The sequence below is a fragment of the Pieris brassicae genome, chromosome Z, assembly GCF_905147105.1.
Source record: "Pieris brassicae chromosome Z, ilPieBrab1.1, whole genome shotgun sequence".
NCBI classification, from domain to species: Eukaryota; Metazoa; Arthropoda; class Insecta; order Lepidoptera; family Pieridae; genus Pieris; species Pieris brassicae.
The window spans coordinates 3,687,078-3,704,366 of NC_059680.1; the positions used below are offsets into that span (position 1 = coordinate 3,687,078).

Genomic DNA, 17,289 nt, shown 5'->3' on the forward strand with positions numbered 1-17,289 from the left:
GACTTAATAAGAACTTCGAGATACATTTATAAAATATTCGACTTACAGAGACGCGATTTCTAAGTATATTTATCGAACCCGAACATTCATTTCGGATTTTATTACTATTATTTCGGGGAATTCTACTAACTACGACTTATAGAGTCTCCTTTTTAAAATTCGAGTTATGGAGTAATTAGTATTATCAATATTTGGTAGGGAAATAACATTTTTTTTAAAGATACAAAGTCTAAATAATTCGCGTATTTAGGGGTTCAGCGGAAGAGAATTGCATATTTTTTTCGACTCACTGAGGATTTCGAGTTAAGCAGGTTCGAGTTATCGAGATTCCACTGTATATCTATTTGAATTATTAAAGAGTGCTTTCAAACAGAACAGGCAATAAATATTTTAAAGCGATTGTTTGTGATTTTAAATCAGCAAAACAACTGGTGACTAGAGGACACGTAATTGACACTAATCCTATGACAAAGAGTCAAAATCGAATATATTTTTGACGTACGAGTAAAACCTAAGACTTAGACTTAAGTCAAGGAGTGACGCGAACTATGTCGCGCCAATTCTTGACTGTCCGTATGTCTAAAATGTAATCAATTTCACATTAGGTTTCGTCTCATATTGTACAGAATAAATTAAGCATTCTAAATGCCTGATAGTGGGCAGATAGTTGGCTTATTAACCTGTTTACGCCTGCCTATGTATACTTTTCATATCGATAGCGATCCCTAATTCAATATTAATCTTTTGTACCCTATATAGTTCTTTCCTAATCTTAAGCAACTCAATATTGTTACAGACTGCTTTACTGCTTTTTTTATTACCTTGTCAAACTAACGGAAGAGCCACAAAACACAGCTACAACTAACAAAAATTGAAACCACAGAATCTATTCGTATATCTTTTACGATAATTTATTATTGTCTGTTCATAATAATTATTCATTTAAAACTTCACGGTTGAACTCTAACGATTATATTTCTCTCAAAATAATGGTCATAATCAAAGCAAGAATGGCTATTCCATTTCTCTCTCGCTGGGTCGGTGACTCTTATTCGAGTACTGAGGTCAGCTGTATAGTAAGATCTGGCGAGAATAATTTTCCTCCACCAATTTCGGTCCTGCGCTTCGACGAGTCTTTGACTTATCTGTTCATCTCATTGGTGATCGTCCACGCGATCTTTTACCTTCGGTGTTACGAATCACGATGCGCTTCTATAGGATTAGAAATGATGCGTTATCGGCATATATCTGATAAACGGCTTTTAAAATGGAGCTTTCTCTTTCTAAAAAAAAAAACTTTCGTCGTCTATTAAAATAAGTTTTCATTAGTATTGTTATGTATGTTACAATTTCTCGGTTGAAATTGCTATTTACTATGATTTCGAGTTTTAGCCGAATCGATTCCAGGATTTTTTAAATATTGTCTGTAGTATTTAAAGGATTACACATATTCGTTTTGATATTACCTTAATTTCAACTCGCAACGTGGCTACGCAATTATGTAAACAGTATTACATTAGATAATATCCTTGGCACGTAACAGTTATTGCTACAAAAAATCAGGGAAGTGCATCCAAGAGGCTTGATCGAGAAACCCAATTTCAGAACTTGAAATACCTGATGTGTGTTACTATCACTTTTTGCATTGGCTTAACTTAACTTAACTTTCCACTGGCGATATTTTTCGCGTTTATTACCTATAAAGAACTATCGTTTATACAAGCAACGTAATGCCTCCTAGAATCGGACACCAAAAGCTCACACAGAGGAATCACTAAAAAGGTTAGATATATAGAGGTCAGTGAACTCTATGGGTTTCAAATATGAATAAAATAATGCAGAGAAACGCTCTTAGTAAATAAATCTCAAGTTTTATTTTGACTTAGTCATCTACACTAATTAATTCACCGCCCGCTTGTTGGCTACTTAGAATGCCTCGATTTACTTTTCCATACATTGTACAACACTTGTGACTTGCCAGGTGTTGTAACGCGCCTCTTACGTGAATATTAATTAAAATAATGGAAAAAAAAACATTTCGCATTCCTCACGCGGTGACCACGATCGCGGAATCTACACAGCTCTCATAAAACTTTATTTCTATAATGGCCCGCTTTGGTCACGATTGGGAAAACATTTGGTCATCAATTGGCAATGTCGGTCACGTAGGAGCGACATCTGTTGCGTTTGAAACAATAATCATAAGACGAACGCGGATATCGGCTTGTGGGTCAAGTTGTTACCACTAATTTTTTAATGCGAAAGTTATTCTGCGTCTGAATAGAATGTAAATTTAGACTACATGACTTATACACTCATAAGTTATATTATACGTGACTCCTTAAGGAATCCTCTTGATATCAGGGGAGTCTTTTTATTTACTTCGAAGTTTTCTTTTTGATCATTTATCTTCTGCCTCGTTTTATATATATTGTGACTCATAAACCCTAGGATTAGCATTTACATTATTATTTATACTATTTTTGTTTGTTAGAAGTTACTTTATTTTAGTTATAGTTAGTGTTACATGATTTTATATTCTTTGTAGTGATATATTTATACACTGCTTGTTCCATACTAGGGTTGCCTGGAAGGAATCGCTTGTTAGCGATAAGGCCGCACGTTGCCTATCAACTTGTAACCTATTTTTTTTTTTTGTTGGATATTTATATAAATATTAAACAATAAAAATAACTAATACTAACTTACAATGATATTCATACCTAAATGTTTGGAAATAACTTGTTAATTGAAAATTGTTAACTGTATTTTACGTATAAATGTGTATTCCGTTTTTGCCTCTTATGTATAATATAATAGTTTATATATTGTATCCATAGGAATACTGATAAAATTTAACCCTAGCAAACCTTTTAACGAAAGATTTTCCCTAAACTTTTTTCAATTAAATGTATTATTGAGTCTAACATTTATACGGTGAGTTCACAACCTCAACGACTCTTATTCTTGAAGGCGTAGGTTTAACTGCGCAATTCACAGAAAAATTTATAACCCAGAACCATCTCATCCACAGTCCTTGCGTACCATTTACTACCGTCAACATATTATACTTGAAAACCCGATGAGGAACCTTTCGTAAAAAAACTGTGTAACTTGTTATATGTTTTTAATTAAAGTAATAGACTAAATATTTATCGATTGTACTGGAAATGGGTTAATGGAGGCTCGACGCTGCGATGTGTATTTTTCCGTTAATAATTCCTTAAATTGATAGAACAGCTCTGGGTATGATCTCATCAGTTTCCTGAATGTTATTTTCTCTAGAAACATTATCTGAAATGTGACATTTTTACTCGGCTAAACCATTAAAACAGATCAATTCATCAATTACCGCTAGTAGAGAACTTAACAATAATTATATTATGTACTTTAATAATAAAAGTGATTCTAAATATAAATAATAGTCTCAAATCAAGGACGAGGAAGGGAGGGACCAGATCTGGCAATCAACCGTAGATTTCGAAATATTCATGAGATTGTATATCCATTTAATTACGTTCAAAATTCAAAATCATTTATTCATATAGGTAACACAATGTACACTTATGAACGTCAATAAAAGAAATATACATTAAATGCTTCTAATTTTACATTTACTGCCAGTTCTCAAATCAAGTAGTATATGAAAGTAATTAGAAGTCAAAGTGAAAAATATGTTCCACATTCCAAAAATAAACATATAAATATGTCAAAGCCGGTGAGGTTGTATAAATGAAAAGTACCTTGCACGGTGTTAATGCGATTACCGAGGACATACGTATCTCCCTATCTGTGACTAGGCATAATTCGCAGAAGTAGTCACCATCCACCAAATGGCCAACCTCTTCATCTCGTGTCGAATAAATTGCTAACACACCCACAACTATTATCATAAGACCGTCACTTGGTATGGAAGACTAAAATATATAATTCAATTGGTTAAAATAAAGTATACTTTCATTTCTTTCTGCCCGATTGTGATAATAAGAGACAGAAGACTTAGACAAACAGTGAAATTAGACAAATTATATTTTTTGAATAAAGGCAGGAAGCTTTTGTTATTGGCTTGCCATTAAAAACAAAATCCTGCGAAATATGTAGAGGTAAATAAGTATATTCGTGTGATGTTAATATAAAAATGAGGATTTTTTAAAACTGATACCTACACCTAACATGCCTAACAAAAGTAATAATAGCCGTAATTAACAGCTCAAAATACAAAACAACTCAATACATAAATTGCACCAGTAAATGTACAAATATAAACTAAACACTAATGTAAGCACTAATGTACCATAAAAGTACGTATATATATCTAAATCTTTCATAAATAAAGTGTAGATGAAATTATTAAAATCAGCTCTTAAACATAGTCCATAGGTACATACATATATAGTCGTTAAAAAGCTTTTTTAAGAACTGCCAAATGCCTGAACAAACTATACTTGCAACTTAATAACGCCTAAAATTAATACGTTAACATCATAATAGACGTTGTTTTGAATTCAGAACAAAATAGGAACAATTAAATTCTCTCTAAACAACCTCACAATGAAAGACTTTACGCAATATACACAATACAATCATTCAAAGAAAGTTTTACGATTAGAAGATTATTATTATTTTAAGATTGAAGAGTTACGATTTTAAAATCCAAGTGAACACGCGTAGATGCAATGAATATCGCCCTTTATACATAAATCTAATTTATAAAATAAGAACTATTAGCTATTATCTATAGCAAGTAATGAATACTTACTTCTGCAACGACATCTCCTGCCAAATATATTTCCTCCTTAAGACTCATTACTAATTGTTCGATCAACTCGGACGGCCACTCAGCGAAATATTGTATTCTCAATAACAAGCGACTGTTGCAGGATATAGCAATTTCATTCTTTAAACTTTTTGGAAGACTTCTGTAAAGGCCGTTCTGCCTCTCCGTTACAGTTAGCTTTGTCATATTAAACTTGAAATACCTCAATAACTTCTTACTAAAACTGTCAGGCAACCTTCTCCACCGTGATAAAGTCAACGTTCTATCTATACAAGTGTACATTTGTTCTTCGGGATACTTTAAGTAGCTCAATAAAAAATAGCATTCCACCAGACTCCACATATAAAACATCATGGCAACCAAATACGCGAGCAGTGACGTCAACTTATCCGGAAAATAAGCTTGAGGCGTGAGGCTAAAGCTAAACAGTAGAAATGACTTGCAGATTCTTGCAAAGTCTAAACAGTAGAACACGTGTGTCGGCGGTGGATCGCTACCATATCTGATACTCAATACGGAAGCATAAAAAGAACGAGAGCTTATGCTGCCCCTAGATAGAATATTAAAGAAAGATATGATATCAGCTATCCGCATCAAAATATGCATAGAGATTAAACAAAGAATAGTGATACGAAGAAACTTAAGCCAGAACGTCACTTGTACATTTCTTCTATATGTACTCCATTGGCTTGTGGCATCGATTAATCGATACATACGAAATATCCCGATAAATTGCAGCGCAATAATGAATGTATTTGCCTTACAGATTGCACAGTTAATGCTTCTACCGTATCTCATGAACATGATAGTCTGTATAGGAAAGGAAGCCAGAACATGAAAGAACAACTTGGTTGAAGCGTAATGTAACAATATCTTTTTATCGTTCAGAATTAATCGTTTTGAATCCGTATGGACGTAGCCAGTCCTCAAACTATAATAGATATCCAGAAAAAGTAGGCTCTCTAGAAATACGTTGGCCATGTAAAATTGCCACTCAGCGTCACCGTACGTAATTGATGTGCTGTGGTAAAATATAATCATATTTAATATCACAATCGGCACAATAGCGTAATCCCAAAATTGCCTGAAAAAAAAACCCGACAATTGGCAACTTCAACTTTAAAGCTGAGCTTTAGCATCAGACGTTTAGCATTTCGTTTCGTAACTGGTAACATAATATATACAGTGGGTAGAGAAGTAATATAGACATAAAACAAATAACATAATAAAGGTATATAAACCTTTTAATATATTTATTTTTCAAATTGAAGTTAGAACCATTGATATTTCTACCATTTGTTAGTTCGCCGAAACTAACAAATTGTAGAAGCAAGACAGTGCTTTTTTTAATAAAAGCTTAAGTACGTATTACGTTAAAATATATCTTCCTTACACAACTTTTAGTAGTAAATGTTATATCCTTACCTAAACTTACTCAACGGATGTATACACTTTCTATAAATATAAAATTGCTTTGCCCTCTCCATTCTCAATGCATGTATGCTGGTGTAATAGACTTGTGCTCTTTCATCATTATACGAGAGCAGGAATAAATCCTCCCACCACCTTATTAAGCAACTAAACCAACTGTTCCCACTCATCTCCAAATCCAAGACATCATTTTCGTGCATAACTAAGCACGCATGTTCATAAAAGGTGTCTCCAGCCAAGAGTCGTGCATACATTTTCAAGAAAAGTGTACTCTGAGGAAACCAAAAGTACATTTTGAATTAAAAACAATTCATCCTAAGTTCTAACGCTTAAGTGTATGTCAACCCTCATGCGGTCGATACCAGGCTGACCAACAATTATTTTTTTGTTCCTACTTTCTAGGGTCTTACACAATACTACAGAATTGGGATCAGATTTCTGCATCTGCTTTAAGAAGCGTTTTCTACGCCAATACCGCTGTTAATTGCTTGGTCTAACGGCGAATTCGTAGTAGAGACTAAGCGCTAATGGTGAAAATCATATCTTTCTCTGAGACATAACTAAATATTGGAATAGATTCAAAAGAATAGCTTCCCAGCGTCTAAAGACAACAGTGATCGTTAAAGCATAATAACATTTAATATAGACCCAAGCCAAGACCGAATAAGCTGCAATTCTACCCTGAAGGAAGTACCGCTGAAAGGTTCTGAAATAATAATAATTAAAACACAAATGAGCTTGTTGATGAATTTTGGTAATGATGGTTGTAGCGTCTCAAGGAATGAGACGATTAGAAAACGGTGTTACTTTACCACCAAGTTGCGAGAAAACATATTTTAAATTAGTAATAGAGTTATTTTTATTAACAAACTACAAATAAATATTGTTACTTTTTTACACGAGAGCCACTGAACAAATTTCAAATTTGTCTTTATTTTCTAATGTTATTTTTATAAGTTCAACTAATTAATATTTGCTGCGTGATTTTAAATTTTATTAGCACTTTTCTCCTTACAGTAACCACTTACGTTCCTCTTAATCACGGCCGTCAACGCGACGTCAATGTTGAATAAACCATAGACATTAGTAATACTACATCGCAATCATTAATAATAACATTAGCGAATTTGTTGCAGATATTATAATAAATGTTAAATGATACTATGGCAATTGCAACGTACCTGAACAAAATAAATAAAAATTAAATAATACAATAGATATAATATCAATGCCTGAGTCTGAGTATTCTATTAACCTCGTCTATAAACAAAATGATTCCGATTTAAAGAATGTGCTACTACTAAAAATATTGCTTATGAATAAAACTTACACTTAAAATGATGAATAGAAACCTGATATCATCAGATTTGTTCAGTTAGCATTTATTTAAAATCGCGCCTTATATTACATACTCATTATAAGTGGCACCTGACATTTTGGCTCTGACACTCGGTAAGTGTCACATTTAAGAACTATTATTCTTTAATCTATTTCTAAAGTTGTAAACTTAAAAAGTCAAATCAATAAATCCTAAATCTTGGAATTTTTACCCTATAATATTTACAAAATATTTATATTAATATGTACATAGACATTTAGTTTTGATAACTAAACAATATACAATTCATTGGGATTTATTTATAAGTGATTTGTAAAAATGCCAAAAAATATAACAAGTGAAGTTCGTGAAATTATATTAAAAGTGAAAGAGTTTATGGATGAAGAAAAGCGAATGCAAGTTCCTATTATTCCACTTAGTAAAGTATACGTTCGAGTTTCTGCCGCAACTGGTACGATTTTATAAATTTTTGTAAAACATTAAATAGCTTAATACTTTCTTATATATTATATCTGCTTGTATCACAAACTTATATGGTTTTTTTAATAGGTGTATCTGAACGCACAGTACTTAACATAGTAAAAGAGGCGAGACTTATTGAACAAGGTTTATTAGATCCAGAGACCTTGAAAAAGAATCCCAAAAAGAGAGTACGCACAAAAGGCAAAATTGAAGTTGATGAGTATGATCTACAAGTAATTAGGAGAAAGATACATGAATTCTATACTTTTAAAAAAGAAGTCCCTACCATTAATAAACTCTTGCAAATATTAAAAGAAGAAATAAATTTTAAGGGTTCAAGGGAGACACTGAGAAAAATACTTCGTAAAAATGGTTTTCAATTTAGAAAACCTAAAAACAATAAAGAGAAAGAACCTGTACCAGAAGCAACTTCATCTGTACCTGCTATGGTGCCTCCATACATACATACTATGTTTAGCCACAAAAACATACAATAATCACCATCAAATATCCTTTTTTGATCTATTGTATAATAGAACTATGCCTAAATCCTAATATCTTGCAGTCAATTCGATATATTATATCATTGCACTTAAACTAAGTTATGTTTATTATTAAGCTACATTTTGTGTTTAAAAAATTATATCATTTTCTGATACACATCTATTCATCTTAAAACATCTGAAGGCTTTTTTAAAGTCATTTGTGATACTCAATATGTCCAACTTTGAAGCCTGATCTGAGAATAATATCAAACACTAGCAACTAACAGTTAATAATAATGGAAATTGACATACAATGATAACTCTGTGAAAAATTATTAATTTATGTATACTTTTTTAAATGGTAACAGATAAAGTATTAATGTCACAATGCATACTAGCTTTATTGTATAGATCTCTTTTTATTGATAGTTTTAAATGTATTATAGGTATACTATAATGATAATAGAACCTTGTCTTTTACTATCACAAAATGAAATATCAAAGTAAATTTTGATTATTATTATTATGTAGAAATATTTTTAACATCTTATTTGTTTTTCATTACAATCTCGATTCCTAATAAGAATAATAACACAATACTAAAATGAAAGATTTAAATATAAAGATCAGATTATGTTACTCTTTAACATACAGTAGATTCTAATTATGTAGTTAATATGTTATGAATCTTGTATGTACATATTGTTTAGGAGTCTTGTTTAAAACTGATCACAAGTGATAAACAGCTAATGATGGAGCAACATTTAAAAAGCAATGTTCATCCTATTATGATCTTCAAAGGTTCCTAGTTGTATCACAATATTATGATAGTGTAGTAAGCAAGTATATTTCTGTCCATCATTCTAGAATGTTGGTAAAACTAATTTCGTTCCGATATGAAAAAAATTGAAACAATGTGTTTTGAATCAATTACAACGAGGTGCATTCTCAAAAACTAGCGTTTAAGTTAGAATAACTTATATTACTATATATACTAATAAGGCAATGTAGTATTTAGAATGTTAGGATTTTAATTGATCACTGTGTAAACAATACTCGTTCTGCGAGTGCGACTGTGTAAATGATTTTGTAAAATATATTGTGGAATAAAACGAATGTTTTTATTATTTCTGACCTTTATCATATACTATAGCTTTTGGTGGAGTCTATTAATGAATACACTTCTAAGGCTTGCTTAAATATTCATTTAGTGTATGTATTTATTAGTGTAGATTTGATTCCTGAGATTTTGGTTGTGACGTCTGAAATTTCCTGACACAAAAATTAAATAATTTATTAGGCAGGTACAGCTAATTCTTTTACTACACATGGCACTTGAACCCAACTTCTCTTTAAAATTTAATCCAATTTTAACCTACATTACAGATATAAATAATAACACAAAATCATTGAAAGCTTTATTCTTATGCATGAAATATTCTAAATTTACATAACATCAACATAAACAATATTTGTATAAGATCCATAACACTTAAACTATACAATAAAGTTTACATAATTCAGGTAACCAATTAATAAAAAATACATGTCAAATTGAAATCTGTTCTGTTATGCCGAAATTATATCCTATATAGTATGTTCATATATTAGGCAATTCATACATTAGTATGAATTACTTCTTTTATAAATACAAGTTAAAAAGTAAGTGTCTATGAAATGAATTGGCTATTTAACAAAGAAACAGTCTAACTTGGAATTCATATTAATTGTAATAAACAAATTATTTCTTTATATATGATATATACACAACACAACAACAAATAACTGCAGAAATCTGCTGTGCATATTTTCTCATGTTAACCTACTTTCGTTGTGTTGTTTAACAAAATGTTCAATTTACATATTGATTCTCCATTCACAGGATTAAATTTATTAAAATACTAATTTAACATTTATGCATGGATATATTTACTATGATAAAACTAACTAACTAACAGAATATATAACATAAGAACCCAATATCACTACATGTTGTAACATAACCGACCATGGAAAATAATATTCATGTAAAAGTTTTTTCAAAAATGTACTATAATGTAAAAAATTTAATTAGCAAGATATCATAAGCTACTTTAAAGGGGGAATTGCTAATATATTTTCATATGCTTTTATTACTACAACACCAACTTTTTACTTTTTAACAAATCAATGTAGGTTTCTAGATAGATGATTTAGGAAGCGAAGCTACAGGTTGAGGAAGTAGCATAAGAGACATTAGAGTGTGTTTAAGAATTTTAAAAATTCATAAAGATGGTGGGATGTTTCTGAAAACCTGTGACCATTACTTTAAAAGTATTATTTCTAAATTTAGGAAATATTAAGATTTTTTTGACACTACTATTTTACCTGAAATATACATTTATCATTTATAGCTAGTGTGATCTTACTATCGATCAAATTGCGTTTAATTTACAAACAATGGTATATAAAGACAATCTCCACTAGACAATCTAACTAATTAAGTTCATTATTTTATTTTTATTTAATATGATAACCTGTCAGTAAATTGAACGTGTTGCTTCAATAAATATGTGAAAATATTTTACGTTCTCTTTATTGTTACTTTTCCAATTGCATTGCTCTAGACTAAGAATGTAATCGATATTCATGAAAAAATAAAAGCTGCATTGACTTGAAAGATGATTATTTAAAAGCTTGTGTGGTTTGGTAAACAAACGGATAACGCAGTGATTTTCCCTGCGTTTTAGATTTAGCAGTACTTTACCCAGAAATTAGGAATGTGACGTCTAACAGTAGTTGTGACGGTAGTGTCTATTCACCTTACATTGCTAAGCGAGTATATTGTGGACGAAATACATAGAGAAATAGGCCATAATGAGGCGTAGACATATCCCATGACATGGAATGATATAACAAGTCAAAAAAATCAAATTCTACTAACGATACAAGAAATTTTGTATGAATATTGTTCAAATACATCTAGCAAATCTATATACAAATAAATGCATCCTTATATGCAATTCATTTTCATATAAAATTATTTATTACGAAAACCTTCGACATTATATAATAGGTCCTTTAAATAAAACTGATACAAATATATATATAAGGTGTGTTAATTGATATGATATTAAGATCTATGAGCATATGACCCTTGAATTGAAATAACTCAGGGTATTGATCTAAAACATCGGAAAACTACATTCAAGATTCAGTTAAATTTTAGAATATAGGCCTATGAATGTAGTGTCAAGTATGCCAAATATAAATTTACATTCAAATCGAATATTTACTAGAAGTTTAGTATTAAAAATTATCATTTTTAAATAAACAATTTTCTAGATATATTATTAGATACATTTTGCAAGAACAGACAATTAACACATTAATATAATTAATATAATTCACTCTTACTTTAAAAAGTACTATAGCGAATTACTTACTTCACTAAACGAAACAAATGACTAAGTATATTCCTTATCTATATAGATAAATATTATACGAAGCGATAATTCTTTCAGCTATTTCGTAAAGTATTAATATATACTTAATTCGACATATTTTCTGTCCCTATCTACTAAGATAACTACTGCAGCAACGACATCTTTAAATTATATGCAGAAAAACAATTTCATAATACTAAGTTGCTATTAGAAAAGAAAAAAATCAGTGAGGGCAAAAACGTGTTTTGAAATACATTTCTAAATGTACTGATTTTTTTGCTTCCCAGCCGAAATAACAATTAGAACGCATATAAACCTACAAGTCTTGATCAACTAAAGTACTTTCGAATTAAGCTGTGCTGGAACGGTATAATAATCATATGTAAAATTTATTTTTCACGACTCCATATTATTCCGAAAATATATGTATGAATGACATTTAAACTACTAAACATATGTCGAAATGGTGAAACAATTACAATGCCTGAATAAATAGGCTATATTTTCAAACAACATAGCATAATAAATGTAAAATACAAACAACAATTTTACACATTACAAATAGATTTTTAGCTTCATACCAATAAAGTATGCAATTAATGCAATAAATGCATACAACACACGTGCAATTTAGGAAAAATCCTCATATCCAGCGAGATAATACCTGGTATTCAACACAAATCGTCTTCTTCTTCGGTCTTTCTATTATCAGCATACTCGATTTCTTCTATCTCTGCCCGTGACATCCCCGCTTCTTCACCCTGAAAGAAATATATATTAATTTAGGCCTAAGGCATGTCGGTTTCCTTACAAAATTTTCTTCAAAGAAAAATCATTGATGCACAGCCGGAGTTCCAACATACCTCAGCGATCACACACTCTAGACCAATACCAAACAAATAATCAGACTTTAAATACCTGTCAAAATTTATGTATGTATACAAGTCCTTAATCCCACAACTACGAAATCGATTTTTATAAACTTCGACAGTTCTGTAAGTAGTAATAAATATTATTTTGAGGTTACAAAAAAATTGTGGACATACACAATTATGAAAGTTAACTGGTACTTGGAAGCCTAGTTAGTGATCAGATGGTTTTTGAAGTTGGATAATACCTATCCCATGTAAACATAGTGTTGATAAAATAAAAGACCTTTGGTAATAGCATTTAATATCTGAGAAAACCTCGAAGTTACTTACGGGCGGAACACTGAAGGCATTTTTTAATTAACTCTCATAGTCACTCTATACTTACATCTCCAATATTCGCGCTGACATAGGACGGCGCCGCATGTTCTCTTACAGCTGCTTTTGGAGCTGGATCAATCCCTTCAGGCAGAGGTATAGTTCCCGCCAATCTTGCATACTCAACGTCCATGCTACGTATAAATGGCGACGCAAGCGCTCTTTTTGCTGCATCACGATCCTCTTCATCATATGCTTGTAAGAGCATTTCCAAAGTTTGCATTTCAGGCACTTCGCAGTTGTTACCCCATTCCTAACAAACCAAAATTAATTTGATATATACCACAATTCGCAATAAAATTACTGCTTACTTGAAATATTGAATTGGTAAAGGATCTTTAAATAGTAAACTAAACATAATGAACAAAGTTCACCGCAAACAAACAGTATGGCATATTAAAAAAAAAATAGTCTTTACCTTATAAGCTTTTTCAGCTGCCACGGCATCGCCTCTAGCCAGTTGTACAAGGACAATGGCAACTGTAAGTCGTCCCACTGCCCCAGCATAACCTGATTCAAGGTGGAAGCCAATCTCACGTCTAAGGCTATCCAAAGCTTCATCATATCTCTCCAGTTTCACAAGAAGGCGAGACGACTTGCTTATGTATTCTGTACCTTGATGTTGAGAGCTTTCGACCTGTTAGACGATTTTCATTTAAAGTTTGTTATAGATAAAAGCTTTCTTTAGTTACATAATAGCATGCATACATATATGAATGACCTTATCATCATGAAAATCGCTCTTCTTGAATGACTCACGGGTTATTTCTAAAAACTCGCATGTTATATTCATTTACAATTTCCCTATGATCCGTTTCGTTTCATCGTTCTATAGAGTTCAATACAACATTACAACAATAGTGTTGTTTACGTGATAATTATTATGTATGTCATTCGCTACATTATTTGGAAGAGAAAGTCGTGACGAGTAATTATGTATATTTGTGTCTACAATACTTTTTGAATAACATAATAGTTCAATGTATATAATAACTTACCGAAGACACATCAGCTGCCTGTTGGAATAACTTGACAGCAAGCTCGGGAGCCTTCTCTTCAATAATCTTGGCAACTTTGTCCAGAACATTTGCGCCAGCATCTCCTGAACCATGTTGCTGGTACAAGCTGCTTGAGTTGCATGCCATGTTGTACAACTGACATTAAAAAAATGGTATTATAGCCAACTAGATAAATTCATTATATAACAATAGTGTTTGTACAAAACATTCGAAGTTATAGCAAATCTAAAGGTGTCTTTTTTATAGTTTTACTTTACTATAATTGTTGAGTTAGTTTAACTAGATTTTTTAGATAGATAAAATGTATAGAAGTTTAAGCAATTCAATATAAAAAAAACTTATTTAAAATCACCTGTATCTATAAGTGATTTGAAAAACTTACTTCCTCGGGTGAAGACAACTCCTTGCTGACAATAACTGCATTCTCAATAGCCTTAGCAGCATGAAAGAATGAACGGTTCTTCTCATATAGTTCTGCAGCCTTCATGTGACACTCCTTGGAGTTCTTCACATCACGGGCTATGCGGTAACATTGAGCTACAAGAAAGCATATGTAAATAATTATAGAATAACTTGTCTTTTCTTCGGCATACTGCTGATTTAAGACATATGGGTAAGATATTGTTATTTGAAATACATAAGTTATTTTTTTTATTTAAACATCTAAATACATTACAAAACGTTGTATTATTCATGGCATAGAGGACAATTTTTTTATTATGTTGTTAAACTTCATTGCAAGTATACAGAAACACAGTACAATTTAAATAAAAGGGAGGGCAATTGACGGCCTTGTCGCTTTCAAGCAATCTCTTCCAGGCAACTACTGTGAGAAAATAAAAAATAGATAAGGTAAGCTAAAGTGCATAAGGTACATAAGGCATATGTATAGAGGTTTAGACAAAACATATAGCATATTCTGATCTGTTGTCAACAGATGTCGGTGTTGTGCTTTCTTGTCTCGTGTAAATGTGTTGAGACTTAGTTTAGAATTATTGTTTGTGTTACATCAAATAGAAAATATCTGCGATGCCCTATTGGAGAGATATGGAGTCATAGATCAGGATTTCCAATTTAAATATAATTGGATTTATAATGAACACCAATCAAAGCAAATCTCTAGAATTATTTTATGTATTAATATAAACTTTGTTGCTCTAATACAGAAATACAGTACAAGTATAATTAAATAAAAAAGGAGGGTAACTGCCTGCCTAATATTGATATGCCTAGACAGATTCGCCCCTTGCAAAGCCACCACTGTTTGAAATAAAAATTATGAATAATTATTAGAAAAGGCGAGCGCAACAGTGCAAAAATACATAAGACATAAAATTACTTAGACAATACTAATGGAACAAATTAAAACATATGTAAACAACAAAGAGGACAATAATAAAAACATACATGAGAAAGAGAAAGTGCACATAAACCAAGATAACTTCAGATCACTTAGTCTGAATGTTTGTAATACAACCTGGACAGGCAGACTCTAGACATTTAAAGGAAGATAGAGAAGGAGCTAAGCAGATAGGGAGGAAAACTGAATTCAATAGCTTCACTGCAGAGACCTTAAAGTATTCACAAAGAAATTAAGAGTTGGGGTTTCAAGGTAATAGTTTTCAGCTAGATGTTACTTTGAAGTCAAGAGAACAAAAGTAACATTGAAATAACAGGTTTTACCATTTATTGTACCTCATTATTACCATACCTACCATGTATTAAAAAATCTACAACTGAAATCTTATTTATCTTAAGAAGCTATCAAATTCAATCATAAATTATTCTTATAGATATACATATTCTGTATACTTATTTATAAACATATAAATATTGTGTCTTACTCAATTAAGTTTAGATCCAATTATTACATCAAAACTGGCAAGAAGAAACTTTTCGCCACTTGTTTTAATCACATTTAATAAATGAGTTTAAAAACAGAATAAATTCATATTTACTATGATATTTTAAGACTTTTTCTATTTTTATTTTAAACATTTACTGTTCTACGTTGAATCTCTTGTTTTTGTTATGTATAGTGAGAACATAGGACCTGTATATCTTAAATAAGTAATTATATCACATACCTGCTTGACTAAATTCATCAGCAGCTGAATCATAGTCTGGCTTCCACTTCAGCAAACCCGTCTTTAAACTATGTTAAAAACAAACACAATTTATTCTCAAATACATGATAATATGTGACACACCTTAAGGATGCCAAAAATGGTATTCTACAGCCTACAGGATCTTGACTCACAGCCTGATCTTAACTTAACCTTAATTGTAATGTAATTGGACGTAGATTACATCTGAATATAAACAGAATAACTGTCAAAACTGTGAGTGGGAGTGAGTTTTCTAGAGATGCATAGTTTTTCCTTTTAAGATACCCATAATACATTTTTGATAGTGTCTACTTTATACACAAATCCGATACTTTGAGCACATTTAAGACAAACAATATCAGCACTTCTTAGTTTCATCTTATAATGTATTTAGACATAAAGACATTACAAAATCAACTGTTGTATCAATGAAGACAGACTTCATTAAATTACATGGGATGGATGCTTTTTGACAAAGCAGATATTGGTATGAGAAAGCCAGAGAGCAATATAACAGAACTTGAGTTTACTCCCACTCAAAAAAAAAATATATATATATATATATATCCATTAAATGGTGGTGATAAAAATATGAATTAATATTTTCTTTGAAAAAGATCTGAGAAATATGTATGCCTAATAGTAGTATAATATAAGTGCTTATATCGGTCAAACTACATATCTATACATATAAAAAATATGACAAACGTTAAATAATAATGAAAAGACCCTGTTTTCTTACTTACTATTTTTCTGCTGCTTTACAATGTTCCTGAGCCTCGAGAATTTTAGACATTTCTACAACCTTTACGATCAATCACTTGAATGTGGACGACCTGTATGAATTCTACTTTAGAAGACTTAAAGTCTTCAACCTAAGTTTCAACTTGAAACGCTACAAAATCAATACAAAATCGTATGCTGAAACCTAGGCTGAAAATTATAATGTCAAAATAGAAGTAACCTTTATAAATGACAACTGACAGTACAGTCGTT

General features: G+C 31.2%; 3 protein-coding genes across 4 annotated transcripts; 1 reads left to right on the plus strand and 2 right to left on the minus strand.

Moving 5' to 3' along the window:
• Positions 1 to 3,110: 3,110 nt before the first annotated feature.
• On the minus strand, positions 3,111 to 7,233 carry LOC123718673 (potassium/sodium hyperpolarization-activated cyclic nucleotide-gated channel 2-like). Its single transcript, XM_045675370.1, has 5 exons — positions 7,099 to 7,233; positions 6,203 to 6,480; positions 4,760 to 5,861; positions 3,744 to 3,917; positions 3,111 to 3,294 (listed from the first exon to the last, which is right to left on the minus strand). The coding sequence occupies exons 2-5, from the start codon at positions 6,460 to 6,462 to the stop codon at positions 3,145 to 3,147; spliced, it is 1,686 nt and encodes a 561-aa protein (XP_045531326.1). The 5' UTR covers positions 6,463 to 6,480; positions 7,099 to 7,233; the 3' UTR covers positions 3,111 to 3,144.
• Positions 7,234 to 7,711: 478 nt separating this feature from the next.
• LOC123718994 lies at positions 7,712 to 9,593 on the plus strand. Its single transcript, XM_045676031.1, has 2 exons — positions 7,712 to 7,998; positions 8,097 to 9,593. The coding sequence occupies exons 1-2, from the start codon at positions 7,866 to 7,868 to the stop codon at positions 8,504 to 8,506; spliced, it is 543 nt and encodes a 180-aa protein (XP_045531987.1). The 5' UTR covers positions 7,712 to 7,865; the 3' UTR covers positions 8,507 to 9,593.
• A 307-nt stretch (positions 9,594 to 9,900) lies between these two features.
• LOC123718455 (gamma-soluble NSF attachment protein) lies at positions 9,901 to 17,230 on the minus strand. 2 transcript variants are annotated; one of them, XR_006755025.1, is made up of 8 exons: positions 17,040 to 17,230; positions 16,273 to 16,340; positions 14,568 to 14,722; positions 14,165 to 14,320; positions 13,585 to 13,803; positions 13,177 to 13,419; positions 12,838 to 12,912; positions 9,901 to 12,680 (listed from the first exon to the last, which is right to left on the minus strand). XR_006755025.1 is itself a non-coding variant. In XM_045674953.1 (7 exons), the coding sequence occupies exons 1-7, from the start codon at positions 17,087 to 17,089 to the stop codon at positions 12,591 to 12,593; spliced, it is 981 nt and encodes a 326-aa protein (XP_045530909.1). In that variant the 5' UTR covers positions 17,090 to 17,230; the 3' UTR covers positions 9,901 to 12,590. The 2 variants fall into 2 exon arrangements, 1 of the variants encoding a protein (XP_045530909.1); XM_045674953.1 differs by lacking the exon at positions 12,838 to 12,912.
• Between the last annotated feature and the right edge of the window lie 59 nt (positions 17,231 to 17,289).